At 39.3% G+C, this 25,871-nt stretch overlaps 1 protein-coding gene across 1 annotated transcript in view; it reads left to right on the top strand.

The window, feature by feature from the left end:
* antxr1a (ANTXR cell adhesion molecule 1a) overlaps positions 1–18,273 on the top strand; it is an 85,114-nt gene extending 66,841 nt beyond the window's left edge. Inside the window, exon 18 of the mRNA XM_059523815.1 lies at positions 16,867–18,273. Within this exon, the coding sequence (XP_059379798.1) occupies positions 16,867–17,283 (417 nt within the window). The 3' untranslated portion in view covers positions 17,284–18,273. The remainder of the gene's footprint in view (positions 1–16,866) is intronic.
* The last annotated feature ends 7,598 nt before the right edge of the window (positions 18,274–25,871 follow it).

The following is a 25,871-nucleotide window of genomic DNA, read 5'->3' as shown; positions in this document are numbered from 1 at the left end:
AGTATGTGTGCAATAAATCTAGAATATAAGAAAGTTATAAAAAAAATAAAGAACTTTTCCATGAAATTCAAATTTTTTGAGATGCACCTGTATATGATCACTATGGTAACTGCTACAGGCACAATTGAGGCAGCTACCAGCTCCTCGTAGGACCCCGGGGTCAAGAGTCATAGCACATACACACACAGAGAACATAAATGTCAGTGGCAGCACCGTCGTCGTGTGTTTGACAACAGAACAGCGTGTAGTAAGATGTTGGGTACAGAGTAATGGTTAGATTATTATTGTGCTTCAGTCTGCGTCTGCCCTGATCCAAATCTTTAGCACCAAAACAAACACACCCATACCCCAACAGGACCTGCTCCGGTGGCCGAAAGAGCTAATGTGCTGCAAATGACAAAAATACCTGCAAATTAAGAAAACATCTTCATCAGTTTGACAACACTTGCTGCAAATACTCACAATACAAACAAATAAAGAAATGTGCTGCAAAAACACAGACCACATCAGAAATATTTAAGGGAACCGTAAAGTGACAAATATGGCTGGGACATAATTTATCAATGTTTGCTCTGAAAAGATCTTTGTTTATTTTAACAATCCTGGTCATACGATTCCTTAGCTTTTTTTGTGTGTGGATATTATTAGCCTAAATAAGCTTACTAAATACACAATTATGGTAACTGTGAACGGTTATGTAAGCTGGCTAACTTACTTTTACAACTTACCTTACAAAAAACTAAACTTAGCCTATGGTTTTACTATTGAAATGAATGAATTAATAAATGCATTTATTATATAAAAAAAGCAAACACAAAAAGTGGTTACTGTAATCATGCACAAATTACCCATTAATTTACTACTCTTACCATAGTTTAACCATGGTATTTGTACAACTGTGGTTATACAAATGGTAATCAATGCTCAAAAAAAAATTAGCATTTGCAGCTTGTTTTTGTATTTCGTTGTGTTGCGAGTATTTGCAGCACGTGTGCTGTCAAACTGATGAAGATGTTTTCTTAATTTGCTGGTGCTTTTTCTATTTGAACGCGTTTTGTGAAGTTGCTCTCTCGGCCACCGTGCCTCGCCCCTTTTATGAAATCTTCACCCCACAGGTACATACGCAACCATGGCAACGACAATCGCGGAAACAAGCAAAGATGACACACAAGCAAATTCAAACAAAGGCCAACATGGATAAGTTGTGTGAAACAACGCAAATTCAACGTTACTCACCTATCAAAAAGAAACAAAGAAACCTCGGCGTCCGATTCGAGCCCTTCCCAATCCTTGAGTTTCTCTCCACCGCTGGAAAGCTGCTCCGATATTTACGTGGGTCCTACCTCTTGCCTGATTGTAAACCCTCTTTTTTTATCTGCAATCTCTCTCAATCTGTAGTCGATCTGCTAATATGCTAATTTTAAATAAAAGCGTCTGCTAAATGTAAATCTAATGTAATATGCGTCCTGTGCAATCAAATTGAGCGCTCTCTTCTCGCTATCAGGACAAGACACGCCCCTTACCGCTGATTGGCTACAAGTGTGTTTTGGGACTCGGTCAGACACTGCGGTCAAAAGCGTGTTTCAAAAATCGTTTAGTACATGTTTAAGGAGCGGCGGGCCGGGTCGCCACTACTTAGGCTACTGTACATAGCGGAAACTCAGATTAATCCTCTGTTTACCAATAGAGCCTTTCATTGAGACACTGAGGGGGACGGATCGGGTCACTATGAATCTGGGGGGGGGGTCATGGGGAAGTGATGATGACACTATGAGGTTATTAACAATTTACCACAACACATGAAGCCACTTGGTCGCATGCCAAAACTTAAAACACATCCAGATGCTCCAAGATAAATAGTGAAAGACATCCATTGACCTGGATGACTGTGTGGTCACAGCCCTTATGAACAAATACAATGGCAGTCAAGCCAAATCAAGTCACCTTTATTTCTATACACAAGTTTTTTTTTTTTTTTTCTTTTTTTTCAAAGCAGCTTCACAGTAGATATGAAAATAACATCAGTGATGCAAACTTCATCAAATATGAAACAAATCCAAATTCTGCTTGTCATAAACTGCATGGTGACACAAAGATGAAGGATCCAAATGAAGTAGTTTATTGAAGGAGTAATCAAAAACATAATCCAAAGGCAGGCAGCAGTCATCCACAATAAACAATCTAAAACAACAACAGAGTAAAGGCCCCCGAGATACTTCAAACAAAGTTATTTTTGCCTTTTTGTTCGAGGGCAAAACGAAGTTTGAAAAAAGCTAAGCGACGGTTTACTGTTTTGGAAAATTCCAACACCCCAGCACTGCTGGAGTCTGGATTGTAAACATGTCTTACACCGCTTGCGTGTTCCCCCTAAACAACAACAATGTGAGAAAAGAACAGTTTCGTAAACATCTGGCAGTAGCATTGATCTATGCAATGTCAAAGAAGAAAAAAAAAACAAGAACAAGCAACATATTGTCCACTTAACAAAAACAGAAAGAATGATGGTGATTTTTTTTTTCCATTTCCATTTATTTAGACCTTGGTTTTACCTTTGGTACATAAGCTTATGCCCAAATCTACAATATCAGAATGTCCAGAACACATTAGATTAGATTCAACTTTGTCAATATGCAGAATACAAGTACAGAGCTAATGAAATGCAGTTAGCATCTAACCAGAAGTGCAAGAATATAATGTATATATACAGTAAGTTCAGAGTAAGTGAATCTATGATTTACAGACTGTTCAGTCAAGTTTCTATATACAGTATTAAGGAATATATAAATAGGAATGCAATGTAGGATTATATGTACATTATGAACAGCAGCAACGTAAGTGGTAAATACGGTGGTAAGATACAGTTGGTTGACTGTACAATTTTTAAACAATATGCAAAATATCAGTAGTGCAATAATATTTTTATAGAAATAGTATACTGTGCTTTAGACAGTTTACAGTGTAACATGGTGTTCCCATGGAATCATGTCAGGGATCTGGAAGGAAGACCCAAATGCAGAGTTAGTAATAAGGGTTTATTTACAAGACAGACAGATATGGAAGGGTTAGTGAGGTGCATAGTTGAATCAAGAGCAGGAAGACAGATAACAGAGATGATGCAGTTTAAAGACCACTGGTATATCAGAAATCAACTGGCTGATGAGCAGCAAGTCCAGGCAGATGGGGGAAGACCAACCAAGATACCATAAAGCAGAGTTCAGATACTTGATGTCTGCAGATTCTGAAGCAGACCAGGTGCCAGGTAGAAGGAACCAATGGGCAAAACAATGAAACAAGACAGGACAAGGCTCAACAAGAACAAAAAGTATTCCAAGACAAATCTAAAAGAACTGATAAAGACTAAAGTAAAAATAAAAGATAAAAAGGGAACGATTACCAAAACTAACATATGACTTGAAATATCGACAACACACACACACGCATAAAAAAACAATTAATAAGAAAAGAAAATTCTAAAATAGCTAGATTAATATTGGAATAAAACCAAAAGTAAAAAAACAAATAAATATCTGGGGACCTTGTGTGATTTTGAAACTACACCCCCACATCTGAAGTACGTGTGGTGCATTCGCATGGGATAAGCGAATTGTATGATGTTGCAATACAACAGCACCCAAAATACTATCAAATACAAGTACAAGACATACAAAGCAATGAGAAAAGGAACAACTACTCAGCCACATCCACAGAAAGTGACAATGAGGTTGAGAATGACGAAGAAACAGCAAAGACAAGAGGGCAAGGGGAAATTATAAATATAGAGGAAACCACACGAGGAACAGGTGAGCACAATAAGACCAACCATTACTAGACAAGGGCTAACAAGAGTGTGTGGTAAAGGTGAAACAAGGAGGAAGGAATAGAAGGACACATGGCTAACAAAAACAAAGCCATGTATTAAAACACGACATAGACACGAAAAATAATAATGACAAGACAAACGGAGTGTCAGGGTAAAACTCCGACAGAATCATGTCCAAAAACTATATATCATGCAGCTCAAATCATTAAAATAGCCAAAATGTTCCAAAATGTCATTAGAGTTCCTTTGCAAGTAATATTTTTCTAGATTTGTGCTTTTTGGTGCAGTTGGTGGTAATTGACGTGATGATAAAACTGCATATGCCGAACATTACACTGGACAAACAGCTGTGAGCTGTGAAGCAAACATAGACAGCTGCCGGATAGAGATTTTGTTGTCTGGCAAACCCATCAGGAGATTCCAGTATCTGAAGCCAGCTTTAAAATATTTTGCTTATATAATGTGGCACAGGACATAGAGGGAGTCAGAGTCAACTGTTCAAAGGGCTTGGCAAACATTTTGTTGAATGCTATTGTAATTTTTCATGTAGGATGTATTCACTTCTCTCACCTTAAAAACACTCCTATGTGTGGACTGATTGCTCTGAAAACTGTATGCATATCCAATGTTACATTAACAAAATTACTGAAAAAAAAGTGTTTGCTTGACAAACATTAAGGAAGCCAAAACCAACAATATGCATCATGAAGCAAAGAGCAAAATGACATAGAATTTCACTAAATTTATAGTGAAGTTTATTGAATTCACTGTCTGCATTGTTTAGAACCCAAATAGTAACATGCAAATCAGGGTAACACAAATGCACACACAAGATCTGTACCGAACACAATTTGTGTGGTGTAATTTCCCATCTTGCAATGCTAGGTTATCAATATACAACAATCTGACATATTTTAATGGCACTATATAGCATTCATCTATCACTGAGAAGTATGAATTGATAATGTCGAAATTCTAAAGATATGTATCCCTAAATATGCACAATAGGCTGTATGCAAAAGTTGCACAACAGTTTAGTTAATTTTCCCCCATGTAAAAACACTGGCTATACCATAAAATTATGCTGCAATTAGTAAACCCCCCCCCCCCCCCCAAAAAAAAAAACCACTTATAATTTGAAATAACCTAACTATTTTACATAATTTTAAGTCAAGTATAAATGCTTTTTTTTTAGTTGAAACACATTACTTATTCTAATGCTGAAATGTAAGTTTTGATAACTAATTGCATGTTTCAGTTAGTCACATTACTTAACATTAGCTAATGCATTAACTAGCGATAACTAACAATTAGAAATACATTACAGCATTTTTAATTGTTAGTTAACAACTGAAGTTTAAGTATTACCCAGTTAATTTAGTCCCTTGCCAAAAACTGCAGAGTCAGCACTGAATGTGTGTCAGTCGATTGGAATTTCTATCATTGGTGGGTCTGACCCAGATTCTTAGCATGACGTGAGTTTGGTGGTTGTGTCTTTTGATTTACATAGCAACTGTGTAAATGTCTGTTGGGCTTTGAGTGGATCAAGACATCTTTCATTTTCAAAAAAGAAAAACAAAAAGGGAAATTAGCTAGCTTTAGTGTAAGTTGCTGCCAAATGCTTCTGTCTAACTAGTTAAAATAATCGATCTGTTCTTAATTTCAAGCAGATGATATTTAACTGAGCTGTACAGTGATGCGTAATAACTTCCAGACTTAAACTGCCCATTTATATTGCAGACCAGTATGTTATCACACCCTTGAATTTTTGTTCTTTAATTTTTTTTCAATATTAGTTTAAATTGTGTTGGTAAATAGTTCATTTGTGTAGATGCACTGCTTACATGTATAAAATGTTTTTTTGTTTATATTTAAAAACATTTTTTTATACAATGGAAATGTCTTTTCTCATGAAAGTTACTGATTCCAGCTTAAGTCTGTGTTAATGCAGAGTGGTATATATGCCACTTCAGATGTGGCGTCTGCAGGGCCGGCCCTAGCGTTTTGGGAGCCCTAATCAGGTTTTCAATAAAGGCCCCCATACCTACAGTTTCACCTAAACACTTGCATCCCATCCCAATGTACACATCCTACAGGGACACCTTACTGTAAAGTTTGACCAGTTTGTTTTCACTCAAAATATTTATCTTTCAAGATATAAATAGGAAACTATATTTGGGTAGTTGACGAATATGCCGTAAAATACTATTCTGGCCCCTTAACTAATTAAAATTGTCTGTGGAGTTTAAAAACAGGATATCTGTAATGACTGGGTGAAGGAGTGGCAGGAAGCAAGTGCGAGATAAATGAGATTTAATGAAGACAATGACACAATACAAAACTGAGACACAAATAACGCTGGGAGGAATGCACAGTCCAAGATGGTGGTGAGGAATGATGAATCCGGAAGGCAGAGGTGAGTTGGCAGCAGGAGAGGGTGACACAGGAACTGCGGGGAAGCGAGCCGAAGGTAAGTGGGGTTGCTTGGTGGTGGGTTGCATAGAGTGGATGGGGTTCCGGGGAGACACGGACATCCAACGCAGAAACACACAAGAAAGCAAGGGATAGGTTACAAACATGAAACAACGCTCTCACGAACACAAGACGCTAGACAAGCCAATATATAGGGATGGGTAATGAGTGACAGCTGTTGCTGATGTCAATTAACGGAGACGCCCACAAACTAATCAGTGCTGACGCGTAACACACAGACTTCACCCACAAAGTGCAAAACCCAGAGATCACGGTTTACCAACCGTGACAGTACCCAACCCCCCCCCCCCCCCTCTAAGAATATCTCCTGGAGTTCCCATGAAGGGCCTACCTGCTGATTGTAATCATCAATAAGGGAGTGATCCAGTATGTCCCTAGCAGGTACCCAACTCCTCTCCTCCGGACCGTAACCTTCCCAGTCCACCAAGTACTGGAATCCTCGTCCCCTCTGTCTCGAGTCCAGAATACGATTAACTGAATAGGTCGGTTCCCCATCTACAAGACACGGCGGCGGGGGAACCGGGGTAGGCGGATTAATACGTGAATAAAACACGGGTTTAATTTTGGACACATGGAAGGCGGGATGTATCCTCCTGTACGCTGCAGGTAGTTTGAAGCGGACTGTCACCGGACTAATGATCTTGGTGATAGTAAATGGGCCAATGAATTTGGGAGCTAATTTGTTAGGCACAGACAGGAATATTGTTCGTAAAAAGCCACACCTTTTGACCCATGACGTAAACGGGAGGCTTTGACCGGTGGCAATCGGCCTTGGCCTTAGTGCGCTCCCTCATCCGAAGCAGAGTCTCGCGGGCTCTGGTCCAGGTGCGGTGGCACCTCTGGACAAATACGTGAGCGGAGGGGACCACGACTTCAGATTCCAGACTAGGAAAAGCTGGTGGCTGGTAACCTAAGCTGCACTGAAACGGAGAGAGGCCCGTGGCTGACACTGGTAACGAGTGTTAGCGTACTCCACCATAGAGAGTTGTTGGCTCCAGGAAGAAGGATTCTTGGAGACCAAACATCGCAACGTTCTCTCTAAATCTTGGTTGGCTCGCTCAGACTGCCCGTTACTCTGGGGATGATAACCCGAAGACAGGCTAACTGTCGCTCCTAGCAACTTAAAAAATTATTTCCAAAATTTGGATATGAATTGGGATCCCCTGTCAGAAACCACGTCTACCGGGAGGCCATGTAACCTAAAGACGTGATCTAGGACAGTGACCGCTGTCTCCTTGGCTGTCGGTAATTTGGGCAAGGGAATGAAATGTGCCGCCTTCGAGAACCGGTCCACTACGGACAAAATGACCGTCATGCCATTAGAGGGCGGTAACAAAATCTAGTGCGATATGTGACCAGGGTCTCTAAGGGACAGACAGCGGTTGAAGAAGCCCATCAGGAGGCCGGTTAGACGACTTACCACTGGCGCAAACTGAGCAAGTCAAAACAAAATCGTGGACGTCACAAGCCATAAGTGGCCACCAGAATCGTTGTTTAACTAACCCCTTGGTTCGGCTTATCCCTGGATGACAAGCAACGTTAGAGCAGTGACCCCACTGAATAACTCCGGACCGTAACTCTTCCGGCACAAATAAATGATTCGGTGGGCAACCAGGCGGAGGCGTTACCCCTTCTAAGGCCGTCTTGACCTTCGATTCGACCTCCCATACGAGTGCTGAGACGACTATTTTCTCAAGTAAAATACACTCGGGAGTCACCGGGCGGGCGGAGGGATCAAAAAGACGTGACAAAGAATCGGGATTGACATTTTTGGAACCCGGGCGGTACGACGGAGTAAAATCAAAACGACAGAAAAAAAGTTCCCGCCGAACCTGCCTGGAATTGAGTCTTTTGGCAGTTCTAATGTACTCTAAATTCTTGTGATCGGTCCAAACAATGAAAGGTACTCCTGAACCTTCCAACCAGTGATGCCACTCCTCTAAAGCTAATTTGACGGGCAACAATTCTATGTTACCAATGTCATAATTGCATTTAGCAGGAGATAACTGATGAGAGAAAAACGCGCAGGGATGCATCTTATCGTCCGAGGCAGCTCGTTGGGAAAGAACTGCTCCTACCCCAACCTCTGATGCGTCGACCTCCACCACGAACTGCCGTGTGGGATCAGGGGCTACAAGGATGGGAGCCGAAACGAAGCGGCTCTTGAGGTTGGTAAATGCCGTTTCGGCTGCATCCGACCACCTGAATGGAGTATTGGGGGAGGTCAAGGCCGTCAGAGGTGAGACTAGTTGGCTGAAATTACGAATGAAACGTCGATAGAAATTGGCAAACCCCCGAAACCACTGTAGGGCCTTACAGGAATCTGGAGATGGCCAATCTATCACAGCCTTAACTTTGTCAGGATCCATACGTATTCCCTCGGATGAGATGAGACGATATACCCTAGGAAGGGAACAGACTGTGCATGGAATACGCATTTCTCCACCTTGACAAAAAGCCCATTCTTGTGTAATCTCTGGAGCACTCGTCTGACATGTTGAACATGTTCCTGGAGAGATGAAGAAAAAAATCAGTATGTCAACCAGGTAAACATATATAAACTGATCTACCATGTCTCTCAACACGTCATTAACGAGTGCTTGGAAAACCCCTGGCGAGTTGGAGAGCCCGAACGGCATCACCAAATATTCAAAGTGCCCTCTAGGGGCGTTAAAGGCGGTTTTCCATTCATCCCCCTTCCTGATGCAGACCAAATGATAAGCGTTACGTAAATCCAATTTTGTGAATACGGATGCTCCCTGTAACCTCTCGAAAGCTGAAGACATCAACGGTAACGGATAGGTGTTCTTTATTGTGATGTTGTTAAGCTCTCGGTAGTCAATACAAGGTCGCAGAGAACCATCCTTCTTACCCAAAAAAAAGAATCACACCCCCGCTGGAGAAGAGGAAGGGCGGATGAACCTCGATGCCAAGGAATCAGAGATTTATTTCTCCATGGCCTCCCTCTCCGGAATAGAAAGAGAGTAAAGTTTGCCTTTAGGCGGAGACTTACCTGGCACTAAATCTATAGCACAGTCGTAGGGACGATGCGGAGGAAGAGAAGCAGCACGGGACTTACTGAATACCTCCTTCAGGTCCAAGTACTCTGCGGGCACGTTTGATAACACCATGGTCTCTTTCTGAAAGACAGAAACAGGCACAACAGGACAAGCAGAAACCAGACAAGACTCATGACAACTTTCACTCCACAAGGTGACTGTGTTGGAACCCCAATCCACTCGTGGATTATGTTTGATTAACCAGGGGTGACCTAAAACAATGGGAGCTACAGGGGAGTCCATGAGGTAAAAGGATATGGTTTCACTGTGGTTGCCTGAGGTGAGCAGAGCGATGGGTTCAGTGTAGTGGGTGACGTGTGGCAGTTCCTGGCCATTGAGTGCGGTGACATGGATGGGATGAGACACAGGAAGGACAGGAAGGTTCAAGTGACGTGCAAGGAGAGAGTCAATGAAATTACCTTCGGCCCCAGAGTCCAGAAGGGCGTGACAGTCGTGAGTGTGGTTCTCCCACCGCAGTTTCACCAGAAGGAGAGTCGATGATGTGGTTGAGGACTTCCCGGCGGAGATCCCACCCGATAGTAGCCTCAAACTTACTACCGGGCTGGCTCTTTTTACCGGGCAGGAATGGATGGAATGCTCCAAGCCACCGCAATATAAACACAGTCCTTGGGACCTCCGCCGCTCTCTCTCCCTCCGGGAAAGCCGAGCTCTACCCACCTGCATGGGTTTGTGATCGTAGACAGGGCCGACCATGTTCTCTCGACTTGAGCGGCCCCTTTCCGGAGAGACGTAATGGTGTGTAGGACTGACTTGTCTACACAGGCGGTTAATCCGAGGGTCCACCCTAAGGGCCAGGTCGATTAGGCCATTAAGCGTTGGGGGCAGCTCAAGGAGGTAGATCTCCTTCTGAACACGGTCGGCCAGCCCATGTAGGAATTGATCCCACTGCGTCGCCTCGTTCCACTGGCACGTGGCCGCCAGGGTGCGGAACTGATTGGAATAGTCCGCCACTGATGATTTTCCTTGTTTCAGGTCCGAGAGCTGGTGAGCGGCCTCCCTGCCGGCCACGGCTCAATCGAAGACCCGTTTCATCTCTTCGGAGAGGGAGTGGAACGAGGCGCAACACGGATGTTGATTCTCCCATACCGCCGTCCCCCATAAGGCGGCCCTGCCAGAGAGTAGGGTAAGAGCAAACGCAACCTTGGACTCCTCTGTCGCGAAGGTGCGGGGCTGCAATGCAAAATGCATGGAACATTTGTTAAGGAAAGTCTTGCAAAAGTTTGGCTCACCGGAGTAACTCTCTGGTGCTGGAAGTCGCGGCCTCGGCCGGAAGTGATGCTTCCATGGTTGGTGAGAGCGTTCTGTAACGACTGGGTGAAGGAGTGGCAGGAAGCAAGTGCGAGATAAATGAGATTTAATGAAGACAATGACACAATACAAAACTGAGACACAAATAACGCTGGGAGGAATGCACAGTCCAAGATTGTGGTGAGGAATGACAAATCCGGAAGGCAGAGGTGAGTTGGCAGCAGGAGAGGGTGACACAGGAACTGCGGGGAAGCGAGCCGAAGGTAAGTGGTGTTGCTTGGTGGTGGGTTGCGTAGAGTGGACGGGGGTTCCAGGGAGACACGGACATCCAACGCCGAAACACACAAGAAAGCAGGGCATAGGTTACAAACATGAAACAACGCTCTCACGAACACAAGACACTAGACAAGCCAATATATAGGGATGAGTAATGAGTGACAGCTGTTGCTGATGACAATTAACGGAGACGCCCACAAACTAATCAGTGCTGACGCATAACACACAGACTTCACCCACAAAGTGCAAAACCCAGAGATCACGGTTTACCAACCGTAACAATATACCGTCACACCAGAGGACAAAGTTTTCAGTGACAATGCATCAAGTTCATATGCTTTTAGAAATATACGGATGAAAAAATTGCCAATTAACTAAAATAGATACTTGTAAAATTATGCCTGAGGTACTAAACAATTCTATGCTTTTCTTTTTAAATGTATAATTTATTGAACATTCTTTAGACAGTCACACCATAGGACAATTGAGATTTAGCTCAAAAACGTAAAATAATAAATCTAATAACAAAGCAGGTTTTATAACAATGGGTCTATATAAGACAAAAACATATGGACATATGGGTACATATAAGACAAATATATATATATATAGTGTGAGAGTGAAAATGCCATGTTATGTCAACAACCCATTTCAGCACACTTTTAAAACAAAAGGGTTTACAATTTTAAATTAAAGAGTTTAACTATTGCTTAAGAAAAATGTATACATTTTATGAGATCAATGCTTAAGCAAAAACACCTGGTTATGAAAATTGGATTAGAGAACAGAATAATAATTATTAATTTTCTGGGCTGGCATGACAGGCCAGGTTAAAATGCAAAAGTAATCAAATACAAGTGTAAACACATTTAAGCAACAAATTGAAGGCAAAAATCTGTGGCCAGACACAAGATTGTCACACGTCATTGCCCGGAATGATCACAGAGGCAAGGATAAGCGAAATAAGACTCTTAATTAATCCATAACAGGGTATATCCAACATGGACCACTGAGGTAGACACACACAAATGAACCTGGTAGACCCAAAACAAAAAAAAACAGACTGAACAGACATGGGTATTTAAAGACAGGATAACGAAGGGCAGACAGGTGCATGGTATAACTTCATTAACAGGGACAAGGAAACTCATGTAGAGGGAACTAGACACACCTGGAATCAAATGAACACCACAGGAGACAAAAATTGGGTCACAGGGAGAAAAACACACACATAATTAGTCCAGTGGTGTGACAGAGATAGGGTTCACAAGAATGAGACTAGACAAGATTTTTACACAATTTTAAGAAATCTTCACTGATGAAACACATGCCTTGGAAAAATAGTCTGCAGGTGCATTTGAAATCTTGAAATAAATGCCATCTCAGTTCTGCTTTCTGTATGAATTATAATATGCAGTAACAGACAATACTCAAGCACTGTAAAATATTTTGCCACAAATATTGAACTGACTGCCCTCTCTTTTGTATGATTTCATGAGTCTGTTCAGACCTATAGAATTGTACTTGCAGGCTATGAATGTTTAATGTTTGACCTCCTATCTGAACCATTTTTCACAAATTGATCATTAAATATATATATATATATATATATATTTAAAAAAACGTAAGTGCAACCATAATCAAAGTAGGCTACACTCTCAATACTCAAATCAAAGCACAAACAGAAAACAACATTTTTGCAGTTGGGACCGGAGGTACAGAGCACATATTGCATTCTACACAATTTGTCATTACAGTGCGTGTCCACGAACATTTTTTATGAATTCCTATCTCACCTTACTCCCGTGATTGCTGTCTGAACTCCTGACACGGGGCCCCCTGGTGGCCACGGGGGCCCTATGGAGCCTCTTATATTGCTTATTAGGTAGGGCCGGCACTGGTCTTCTGTGTCACCTTTACACTGCAAAGATGCATTATAGTGTCTACACTGTGCATAAATCCTATCCTGTTGTCTGCACATATGTCTAACATGTGCACTGATTAAATAACATCAGTACTTCCTTTTCAACAGGAAGCAGGAAGGTATAATTAGGTTTTTGAATTGTCTTTTTTCTTTGAACTCTAAAGTTAAGTAAGTGGTGACAATCAGACAGTTTGAGATGAGCAGAAGACAAAAGTCTGGGAATGAAGACCAGACATTTAACAGAGGAAGAGGAATTTGGTTTAAGCAGTTACAGAAGGCGGTAGGAGATGGAGGCATGTTCTTATTAAAACTGCAGGGTCTGGTGACTGTAAAATTAAAAAGAAATTGGCTGCTGTCCCAACTACTTCTGAGAGAGACAGAGAGAAGTTTGTTTGCATGTGTCTGCTAGATTAGATGAACCTTCTGAAATTAAGGCACATCCAATGCAACAGTATTCAGAAAAATATGACAAAATGAAACTATGACTAAATATGTATAAGATACTTTGCAGTATTTCCCATGATTAAACTGAGGTGGCTCAAAATTATAATGAAAACTAATGAAAATTATTTGTTGATGACCTTCTTTTCCATGATTAAGATGAGATGAAGATTAGACAACACGGATATCATTAAACACTAACGCTGTGTGTCCACCTACGCACGTTTAATTTCCTTTAAAAAAGCTCTAATAGTCAAGTCAAGTCACCTTTATTTATATAGCGCTTTAAACAAAATACATTGCGTCAAAGCAACTGAACAACATTCATTAGGAAAACAGTGTCAATAATGCAAAATGACAGTTAAAGGCAGTTCATCATTAAATTCAGTGATGTCATCTCTGTTCAGTTAAATAGTGTCTGTGCATTTATTTGCAATCAAGTCAACGATATCGCTGTAGATGAAGTGACCCCAACTAAGCAAGCCAGAGGCGACAGCGGCAAGGAACCGAAACTCCATCGGTGACAGAATGGAGAAAAAAAACCTTGGGAGAAACCAGGCTCAGTTGGGGGCCAGTAGATTTTTTAGTAGGGCCATAGATTTTATAGTGCATCCTACAAAAATTTGTTTATCAAACAAACATAATCAATAATGTCTCTAAAACTAAACACTACAACTGATTAAAATCATAAATACCTAAAAAAGGAAAAGAATATGCAAAATTAGTAGCATAATAAAAAAATAATAATAGTTTTTTTATAATTATGCACAACTATATTGTGTTAACAAGTGTACTAAAAGATGGTTTCATTATAATCTGGCATAAGATGAAAATTCACCTCATCTACTGAAACACTGACATCTCTGTAACTTTTTGTCAAGAGTATGTATTAGAATGTAAAATGACAAAAAAAAAAATTATAATAAATAAACTATATATATGGCAACACAGTTATGCATAAAAAAGAAGGTTATTTAGGCTAAATCACTCTGAAAAACTGCATATTCCCGACAGGACATACTATCACATTCCAAGGCAATCAATCATGTGATTGGCTCTTTAGACTAAAACTAAACTATAAAGCAGCTCTTCTGTTTCTCCACATTTGCTATTGTGATTTTTTCCATTTGTTTTTCTTAGTTAGTCTCTGTAACCTTACTTTTGTCTTATAGAGCTATACATACCGAATCATTCCAGCCTTTGATGTTCTCAGTTACAGTACATATTATAAACTGTGTGTGTGTTTGTGTCTTTCCTGGGGCCAGTGAGGGAGTTCTTCATTAGCTGACAGGAAATTGGGACAGAGTTCTCTAATTTTCCATAAGTGTTTCTAGTAAACATCCAACAGCTAGCCTTTCCTCTGTGTATCATTAAAACTTGTCTGGCATTTAAAGCTTCCTACAGCTACAGCAGACAGAAACACCAGCACACCTCTCAGCTCTGCAGTCTAAAGTCCATCATGGTTGCTGACCATTTCCCAACCACATGCATTTGGAGATTTTAGCCTAATATCGCTGGCTTATTCACTTCATCAGAACTGGAGTCAGTTAACATGACTCACATTTCTCATCTGCCATGTTGTCCTACATGATGGCAACAAAACAACCAAACTCTCTCCAATCTAGTGAATTTGGTCTGCAGTACCAGGGGCGTAGATTACGCGGGGGACGTGGGGTACGTGTCCCCACACTTTTAGTATCACGGAAATTCGTCCCCCGCACTTTTTCAGGCAAGTGTGTTCATATAGAGCTTTTCAAGAGCTGGTGTGAATAAATATACATTTAAATTCAAAGAGACAGGATTGTCTGCGCATGACCTGATGTTTTTTTCGGACCGAGAAGGCGAAATGAACATCATGGAGCGCTAAACTCTCCTGCAGTGTGTGTTTCATTCATACTCGAAGCAGGAGGGCGCTCTGATCATGATCCTTCAGAAATAATTCTGATATACTGATTTGCTGCTAAAAAAAAAAAGAAAAAAAACTCTTATTATGATAATGTTGAAAACAGCTGAGTAGAATTTTTTCAGGTTTCTTTGATGAATAGACAGTTCAGAAGAGCAGCATTTATCTGAAATAGAAATCTCTTGTAAAAGGATGTCTTTATCATCACTTTTGATCAATTGCTAAATAAAACTATTCATTTTTATAATTTTTTTAAGATAATTTATATATATATATATATATATATATATATATATATATATATATATATATATATATACATACATACTGACAAAGCTTTTGAATGATATGGTGTATAATGTTGCGAAAGCTTTTTATTTCACATAAATGCTGATCTGTGGATCCTTCTGTTCATCAAAGAATGCTGAAGAAAATGTACTCATCTGTTTTAAATATTGATAATCAGCATATTAGAAGGATTTCTGATTTATGTGACACTGAAGACTGGAGGAATGATGCTGAAAATTCACCTTTGATCACAGGAATACATTACTTTAACATTACATTACTTTATTTAAAATATACTAAGATAGAAAACAGTTATTTTAAATAGTATAAATATTTCACAATGCTTTTGTTGTACTTTGGATCGAATAAAGGCAGACTTGGTGAGCAGAAGAGACTTCTTTCAAAATATTAAAAATCTTACTGTTAAAAACTGTTGACTATTAGGTTATATAGATTATAGAAATGTTATATTGTAATGAAATTACACACACACAGACATATATATATGTGTGTGTGTGATTTCTGTCCCCCTCACTTCTGAAAAGATGGCTACGCCCCTGTGCAGTACCCATTTCAACCACTAACTGTTACTATTATATAGTGCACCTTTAAATATCAATGACTTGATTTAAAAAAGCCACTGTATTTATAGCAGCACTCTGAGAACTAGCCATAACACCTTAGCAAATGCATATCATGCCTAGCCACCCTGCCAAACACCCACGACACAGTAGCAAATGCATTGCTAAAAGTTGTTAGAACATGTTAGTCACTGCATACTAACACATTGACAACTACCAGAACAACCTAACAACGTAATGGCAACATGCTAAAACACTCAAAAAAAAGGTTAATCAGTGTATAGAAACACCTTGGCCGGCGCTAATAGTCTGTGGGCAGTGCGCCAACATATAGCTCCAGTGCACTTCAGGCACCCCAGGTTCGACTCCTGGCTCGCAGACCTTTTTCCTCTCAAAAATGCCAAAATATATATCTAAATTAAAAAAGAAACACCCTGGCAACCACCCACAGCAGCCTAACAACTGTATGACAAAATAGGAACTATTCAGAACAATGTTATCCACCGTATAGCAACATCATGACATCCACACATATCACACCAACTTCATAGTAACATGTAAAAAAAAAACATCAAAACAAGTTACTATTAAAAAGCAACACCCTGACAACCACCCACAGCAGCTTAACAACAGCTACAACATTGCAAAAGCTTGCCAAAATGCCCTAAAAACTTCATGACAACATGGTAAAAAAAAAAAAAAACATCAGTTGTCACATGGCAACACCTTGACAACAAGTAATCACCACACCACATTTTCTGTAAAAATATTACATCTGAAATCATTTGTTTTGTGTTCTCTTTGTCTCTCAGGGTCGCTGTATGAACTTCACACGCATTAAGTCTAGTCCCCTTCAACGCTATCCATCCTACAACCACCATTCTTCACCCATCTACACCCCTCCATGCACCCTTAGCCCACCCCCTCCTCAGGGCCAGCTGCCCCCTCCTCCGCATAGTCCACCCACCTCCCTGTCCTCCAGCTTTCCTTTGGCACCATCTACGCCCCCACCTCACGCCATCAACCCGTCTCCACCCATCACTCCTCCACCATCCTATTCTCCACCCCCTGTCTGGTCCTCGTCTCCTAACACTCTCTACTTTTCTCCGCCCACATCTCTGCCCTCTCTTCCACCATCTCCTCCTGCCTCACTGCCCCCTCCCCCTCAAGCCCCGCCTCCAGGAAGAGCTCCTCCTCCAGATCGCCCACCTCCACGGCCTTGTGTGTAATGTGAAACATTTGTATGGGACTACTACAAGGACTGGAAGTAAACAGGAAATATACATTTTCCATATCCTCCTCAAGATTCCGTTGCTGTGTGGCCTAATGCAATAAAACGTGATACAAAGATCACCTGTGGCATCAAGGGCATTTGCTCCTGTGAAAGAGCAATGAAATGGAATACAAGCCACCATGAAACTCTATAGGGAGCAACAATCAGAATCACACCAGGCATTGCAAAGAAATGGAAAATTCACACAGAGTTCCTCAGCAGATGCCATTTGTGAGTTTAACCAAGCTTTGAGAATGGAAGTGGCTGGTTCCATTAATGGATTCATGGATGTTTCACAGTTGCATGCACATGGGACATTTGGCGGGCTTTCTCATTCAGAGGAATTAAGAAAATCTATGCACATTTTTGGGTCCACCACATACAGGTCTTCTTCATTAAATGGCAGAACTAAACATTGTGTCTCATTTACTAAAAGTTCCATGGGTTACACTTATATGCACAGAAAACAGTTCTTCCAGATTTAAAACTATGTACATAAATTGGTTTTTAACTTCATAATGTTGAAAGACTGCATACCCTTATTTACTAATTTGCATAAACACACCCATCTCCATATAAGAGTTTGTGTACTATAGAACGCAACAGTCGTGTTCCAGAAGTAAAAATGCCATTCATTAGCTGTTTCCCCCCACCTATTTTTATGCACATTTTGGGATATTGCACAAAACAAAAACTGAATGGAACTGCTAAAATGCACATAAATTCTAAAAATGCACATAAAAAAACATATGCGCTCAACTGAGTCTGATGAATTTTTTATACAATAAGAAAACATGCACATAAACTATGATTGCAACACATTTACAGAATAAATTCATCGATGTGCATCAAAAAAAAGTAATGTAACCTAGCACAATGACCACATTTATTGCATTTTGTCAGAGCTGTCCGAGGCACAAGTAATTTATTATATATCAAAAAAGACCGGCAGTGGCTTCTTCTACTGCAGCAAATTACCTTTTTTTTTTATATGTGGTGCTAGTGTATCAGTAAGTGGCCATTTTTCTTCTCTTTGTCTCGCTGTATGGAAAAGGTGCTTTATTCACAAATGTTTTATGCAATATTCCAATTTTGTACATCAATTAAATTCGCAGCTTTGGATAGAAATATAGCTATTTTCTCTACAGAGAAACTTTTTACCAAGAACCTTAATAAACCTTTAAAGACAGACCCACTGTTAGCTCAGAGGTTGTTAATCAATTGATTACACTTTTGTTGAACCCATCTGTTCACATTAATTCAACATATTGTTAAAAGAATCTTAAAAGCGTAATTATTGGTGAAAAACTACATTACCCAAAATACTGTGCAAATACATGCCAATGAAGCAACTCTAAAAAACATGCTGATGAATCACGATTTCCACATGAAAATGTGTCAACACGAATTTTACGCACACTGTGAAGTACCTGCAGTTAGTAAATGAGACCCAAATGTGTTTGAATCATTCATTATGCAAAAGGTTTTCTTTCAAAATTCAACGATTTCAACATTTTATTATATTAATTTTTTTTGGGGGGGGGGGGGGGGGGGGTGTAATACGGCTGTTTCTTTTTCAGGTAATTGACATTTATTTGTGCAATAGTGGTTTTAGTGGTTTTAATGGCTTTGATTTGGGGTTGGGGGGGGGGGGGGCATGTTGCTTTTTGGTCTTTACTTTTATTCACAAAGTACCTGACCATAATGAATTAAAGGAATAGTTCATGCAAAAAAAATACTGTGTTACTATTCTATGATGATGAACTTGATGTTTCATTTTTGGGCTGTTTAATGATGTATGTTAAAGAGACTAAGGTGTTTATGGGCACGGACTTGAAACATGGGAGCAAAATCTAAAACGTTTGTAGACTAAGCAACATCACCTTACTTTGCACATGTAACAGCTGTAATGGTGTATGGGTGCATTATTAAAAGATTCTAGTACAAATGATCATACATTACAAATGCTGTATGTATAAATCTATGTATCCCAGTGTTGGTTTTTTTACATAAGGTTTTCTTTTTGTTTGTGGGTGTTTTTATATATATATAAATATATATATATATATATACTATTGTGGCGTGATTGAGACATTGGATAATGCAGACGCGAGTTCTAATTTCCGCTTTTTATAATTAACCACAGCAGAAGGTTACAAATAGCCTTTCACATTGGAAATGATTTCTGCTAAAGAAGCTATTTGCAATCCAGAATCCAACACATTTGATATATGAGTTTGTTTTTGTTCATAATTTCATGTTGTATATAACGTTGTCATAATACATCACAGAGTCAACTTCCACAATCCTTTGCTTTTAAAGGACTTGTCATTTTCTGTCGAGTCTAAGTTACTGCAGTGCCACTGTGATGCCAATGTCGTGATGCCAAAACCCTGTTTAGATGAAGGTTTTATGGGTAATTACTAGCAGAGAAATCATATATGTCCATGTTAAATTGTATGCTTTTCAAAGGAATCATGTAAATGAATCAATCTCTAAATGACTTGGATCGTGACTACATTGTTTTTTTACTTTAACTATGTTCTTTTGTTTTGAAATAAAATGTTGTCATAAATCTTACTCAATCTCCTTTTTTGCATGCGTTTCATGGGTAATGTGTCTTATTCAACCCTTTTAAACTGTCACAATTTCCCCTGACATCATATTTAGGGCGAGACAAAAATTGTTACCACATGGTTCAAATAGAAGTAATATTCTCTTACAGTCTTTATTACTGTACGTACTAAATATAATGTTGAGTTCAACTTCATTTACAGGTAGTAACTGATTATCTGGATTGCGTAATCAGATTTAAAAAATGCATTACCTAAATGTGTAAAATGATGTTATTACTTACAATTTTGTTTATGTAAACTGTAATCAGTAACAGACTACAATTTGTAAGTAATCTACCCAGCACTGGACATTAATTAGATGATCTTATGTTGATTTTCAACTCCGCAACATTCAACCCCAAAACGTTTCAACGTTTCAACATTTTGATCCGTTTTGGAAATAGTAATGTCATCAGTTACTTGGATTTCTGCGTAATTTGGTGATACAATTTTATCGAAACTTCATCTGATCTTTAGTCTGCTCAAGGAAATCAAAAATAATACAGACGATTTCTGCGTTTCGGCCTGTGTTGTTCTTGATAGACATCTCTGGCAGCTCAGCCATCTCTCCTTAACTAATCCCCTTCAGACCAGGTGTAATTTAGTCCAGACAGCCGCTCTGTCATCATGCGAACAGAAAGCTGGCGTCTCGTGAGACAGAGACTATAAACTCTCACCATAGATGTGTCCAATTTCAAAAGGCTGTTTTTATCCAGTGTCATAAGCATGAGCCCAGCAAGGTTTGGCATGAAATGTTTCAAGCGCAGCCAAAGATGAGCAAATTAAACTCTGCTGAAAACTAAATTGGGATTAGTATGCGTTCTCTCCAGAGGAGCCCACGAGACCTGCGTAAACTGTTTTGTGTTCAGATCTATTACGGAAACCGAATGTGATGTTTTGTATAGCTGGTGTTAGTCCAACTCTGTCTCTCTCGCTCTTTGACCCTGATAGTTATGTTTTATCTGTTTTCTTCACTCTTCATTGCCAATACCTCTTTTATTACATATACTCAGAGGCGTAGTGCCCATTCGAAGTGAGGGGGCACGTGCCCCCTCAGATTTCTGAGCCAAGTGGATTTTAAATGCAGCTTCCAAACGAAAAAAAAAAATTGCAGAATAATATTTTTTATATATTTGATACAATCACAGCGGTGTGATTAGATCGTTCAGTGCACAGCATCAGCTGCTAAATTCAAATCTGCGTTCGCTGGCTGGCGCTGAGCCAGATACAGACGCGTTCGTACAACGCTTCATGATAACCAATCAGAAACTATTCTGTTGCGCTTATGGATGCAATGGCCAATCAGAGACGTCCAGAAGAGTAATCACTGAAACGCGGTGTTCTGTTCACTTGCTCGCTGACTGAATTATTTAGCGAATTCTCTCATCAGAAACAACAAAAAGTGCAGATGTGTGTACGAATGTAAGTAAGATATTCGTTTCATAATGTAAAGTGCTTCAGTGATTTTAATGGGAGTTTTTGAGAGTGCCTGAACTCTGGCTAGACTGAATGAAAATGTTTTTTGATAATGTTAATGTTCTTTACTCTCTGTAAAATGAAAGTGTTAAAATAAGTATCTTACAATATTGTTATTAAAATTTACATTAAATGCAAATTCAGTCGTATTAAAAATATTTTATGGCATGATATGGCACTTAAGTAAAAAGACAGGTTTTTATGTGTAGTTAATAGATTACACTACATTTCCATATATTGATCAAATAACAATCTATAAAGGTGTATATATTTACCTACACATATTTGAGAAACGAGATATTTCCTGATATATTAAGCATGTTTGGAATTGTTCTGAATAAAAAAAAAAAAAAAGCGCCTATATCAGTTATACAGTGCTTTCGTAGAATGACTTATACCCCCGCCCCCCAAATCATGAATGCATGACGCCCCAGCATATACTTCATTATTAATGTAAAATACATGGTCTCATCCACACATTCTGGATTACGTAATCAGATTCCAAAAATTTTGTGCTTGTAATTAGATATTTAAAAACACTTTAAATACTCATAATCAGACTACTTTTTATAACATATTCACAAAAAAGCAATAAAGTATTCTTAATTCACTGGTTCTCCCTAATCCTTCTATTTCATCTTTTACATGCATTTTTTTTTTAAATAGCCTGCCACTTACATGTCATGTGGAGGGTAGGGATGAACTCAAGCGCAGACAGGATGCACAACACACCAGTTTATTTATAAAAAACAAGAGGAAAACAAAGCCCACGAGGGGGAAAACAGCAACTGGGGTAAAGACAAAATTGAATTAACAAGACTAGGAACTAACAATAAACAAAAGACTCTTCACACTAGAACACAAACTACAGAGACACTCTCACAGGACTCGCAACGTATCTTCTCAGGGTAACAATGAGTGACAAAGTTGCATCAACAGTAGCAATGAACCGCACAAGACAGTGAACACAAGGGAATATAAATAGGGAGACTAATAATGACACAACAGGTGGCACAGGTAAATCAATAATGACAAAACTAGGGTAACAAGGGGGGCGGGGCGGGGCAAGGAAACGAGACAACACAAGCACATGGCCATGTGCTTGTACACAAAACACGGGCCTATCCTGCCTCAAGACAAGAGGAAAATCAGGACATGAAGGCAGAATCATGACATTACATACATTCAGGAAGTCTTTTACACATTTACACAAAGACCAGTCAGTCACTGGTCAGCTGGCTATAATAACACTGAAAACTGAGAGGCCACAAAGCATTTGACAACTGAATTTACAAAAATAATTTCCGTTTTAAGAAGTCGGATCTCAACATTTCAACATTGCATCAAATACAGGAATTCCCACATTTTTTTGTCAGCTGAACCACTTTCACCTAATATATTTACTTGAAGCCCCCTTGAGAGTTTAAGGTAATCAGTTATAAATTAAGTAACACATTTGCATGTTCACGGTTCTCTGTTAATCACATGACATGCAGGTAAATAAAAAATATAATAATAATACATAATATATATATATTGGATGGATGGATTATCTCGGCAAAGGGGAAGTGCTCACTAACACAGATTTAGACAGATTTGTGAACAATATTTGAGATAAATAGGACTTTTGTGTACATAGAAAGTACAGAGTTCAGCTCATGAAAAATGGGGGCAAAAACTAGTGTTGCGTTTATAATTTTGTTCAGTATATATATATATATATATATATAACTATATATTAATACATTTACACACTATTAAATGTATTTATACACTATTTTGATTACAGACTTCACCTCAAATGAGATACTATTGACTATAGACCACTATACACACACAAGACAGAAATGTAAGACCTGGAGTAGTATTGGAGTGGAGTGATCACAGAATGACTGTCACTGTTCCACTCCATCTGAATCCAATGATCCAAACCGGCCTTCAGTCAGTGTGCTGCTTAAATTATGCTTTGGCTTGTTTTGGAACTTTTGGCAGAGAAAATGCAAACTAACTGGCCAAATATGGTCTGAAATGCAAGTTATTAATGTCTTGTTTGTAGAACTGTTGTATAAAGTATCACAATTGCAATCACATGATGAATATCAGCACAACGGCAATCTTACTTGTGATAATACACAGCTTTATTGTCGTTACAACAGAAACATGACTGAACACAATTTCTGAAACTTTCTGATAGGTCAAAATTTTTCTCACAGGAAAACTTTTCCTTTATTGTCTTCACCCTGCTTATTTTAATGAATTATTACTATTACTACTATTATTATATTGGCATCCAGGCCAATATAATATTTACATTTATATTCCTGGCAGACGTTATGGCTGGAGAAAGAGTGAATTTACCCACGCAAGGGAGTTAAAGTGAGCTCAGACTTGGCAGTAAACTGACATACTGACAAAGTGACCACATATGAAGCGGATGGCATGCCAGTGATGAGCTGCTGTGAGTGACAGGCCATTGTGAGTTTTCTTTCTTTAAACATTCGGTAGAGTGTCTTTGGCATCATACTCCCTGACCCACTTTTCAATAAAGCAATCCAGTCATCAACAACCATGACGCAGGCAGTTCCACTCCATCCACACAGCCAAGATCCTTTGAGTTGGAGCTTAAATGTTTTCCTGCTCTTGAAGAACAACATTTTAGAAAGACATACAGCTCAGATCATCAAAACTCTGGTTACTATTTGGCACCAACAGAGGGGAAAATCGTGTTGGTCTATGGCTTCAGTGGAGTTGGAGATCTCCTTGTTTGAGTGAATGTCATCATGAGAACACCAGAAGGGTTGCAATGCACAAAAGCTACTTTATTGTGGGGGAAAAATATATATTTCAGACACTTGGCAATCAGTGGGCCCACTTGTTTTTACATGTTTATAACAGTAAGTCTAAACCTGAACTAATCTTGACAAGCTATGTACAGTGCCCTCCACATCAAAAAATGTGTTGTGGCAATCATGTGTTCATTTAATATCTGTTAATATATTTGGTAGACTCCTCAATGCCATGTATCCTATAAAGATATCCAGGTCCATCCTCTGGCAGAAAAACAGCCTAAAACATTAAAGACCCTCCACCATATTTAACTGTGGGTATGAGGTACTTTTCCATTTCACCTCTGGTGTTTATTGCTTTCATATGACCATAGAATCTGATCCCATTCGTAGCTCCAGTAAAGTCTGGCAAACTGCAGACACTTGAGTTTGTTTTTGGATGCAAGTAGAGGCTTTTTCCTTGAAGCCCTTCGAAACAATTTGTGGTAACATAGGTGATGTCGGATTGTAGTTTTGGAGACTTTATGATCCCATGACCCATCTAACTTTTGCAATTCTCCAGATGTGATTCTTGGGAGATTTTTTGGCCTCTAACTCGAACTACCCTCCTGGCAGTGCGTTGGGACAACATATTTTTGACGAGCTATTTTCTTATTTTGTGAAGCTCAACAACCTTTTGCCGCAAATCACAGCTATGTTCTTTGGTCTTACCCATTGTGGTGAATAACAATGGCCGCGTTCCACTCCACTTTTAGACATGCTCTCGCACAGATCACGTTTAATTTATCCCCACCCCAGACAACTCTATAATATATAAATATTTACATTTATAACATTTTTAAGGGGAAAAGTGTAAACAATAAACCAACTCCATAATGGATTCTAAGTGATCAAGGGATTAGGACGTTCTAGTTCAGCCCATTGCAAGGTTTCTGCCAGTAGTGGGCACTCATGCAATGTAATCAATGACGTACATCCGCGTAAACGAGATGTAGGGAAGTTGTCGAGTAAGAGGCCAAAGCCAGTAGAAGCCAAACCTTTTTTTTTTAATGGATGTCAACAGAGGAGAAGCTTCACTAGGCTGAATAAACAGCTTTTTAGAGAAAACAGCTTATCATTAAATGAATCGACAGCCTATCAGCTAACTTTCACCAAACAATTGCTGTTTTATAAGAGAAGTCACTGACTTTTTTCGACAGGTGGGATACAGCTGGGGTCACTTTTTTAAACTCTTTGTTAAACATAATCCACTAAATACTCACTTCCTCATTACAGAGAAAAACTGCATTTAAAATAAAAATATATCAGCTATGAAACTAGCTAACTGTATAATTTAGCAGCAAAAACTAAATCTTGAAACAAAACAAATCTTTAGTGCACATTATACCATTTAAGCATGTTTATTCTGTTTGTATTCTTACGAAATACATCAATGAAAATAAGATAGAAATCATGAGAAAATAAACGCTTCTAATCTTTCTGTGTGCAAAACTTTGATATTGTGAAATGCTTCAGAGTGGGCACAAATTGCTCTGAAAGGTGCAGAATGGTGCACTTGAAGCAACATAAGTCACAGCGCGCTGCACTCAACACGGTACAAACAAAGAGAAAATAAATCAGAAAGCAATGATCTCCAGCAAGATGTCATTTTATGTGAATCCCCAGAC

The sequence above is a fragment of the Carassius carassius genome, chromosome 34, assembly GCF_963082965.1.
Source record: "Carassius carassius chromosome 34, fCarCar2.1, whole genome shotgun sequence".
NCBI lineage: Eukaryota > Metazoa > Chordata > Actinopteri > Cypriniformes > Cyprinidae > Carassius > Carassius carassius.
This window is presented reverse-complemented; position numbering and strand designations above follow the sequence as displayed.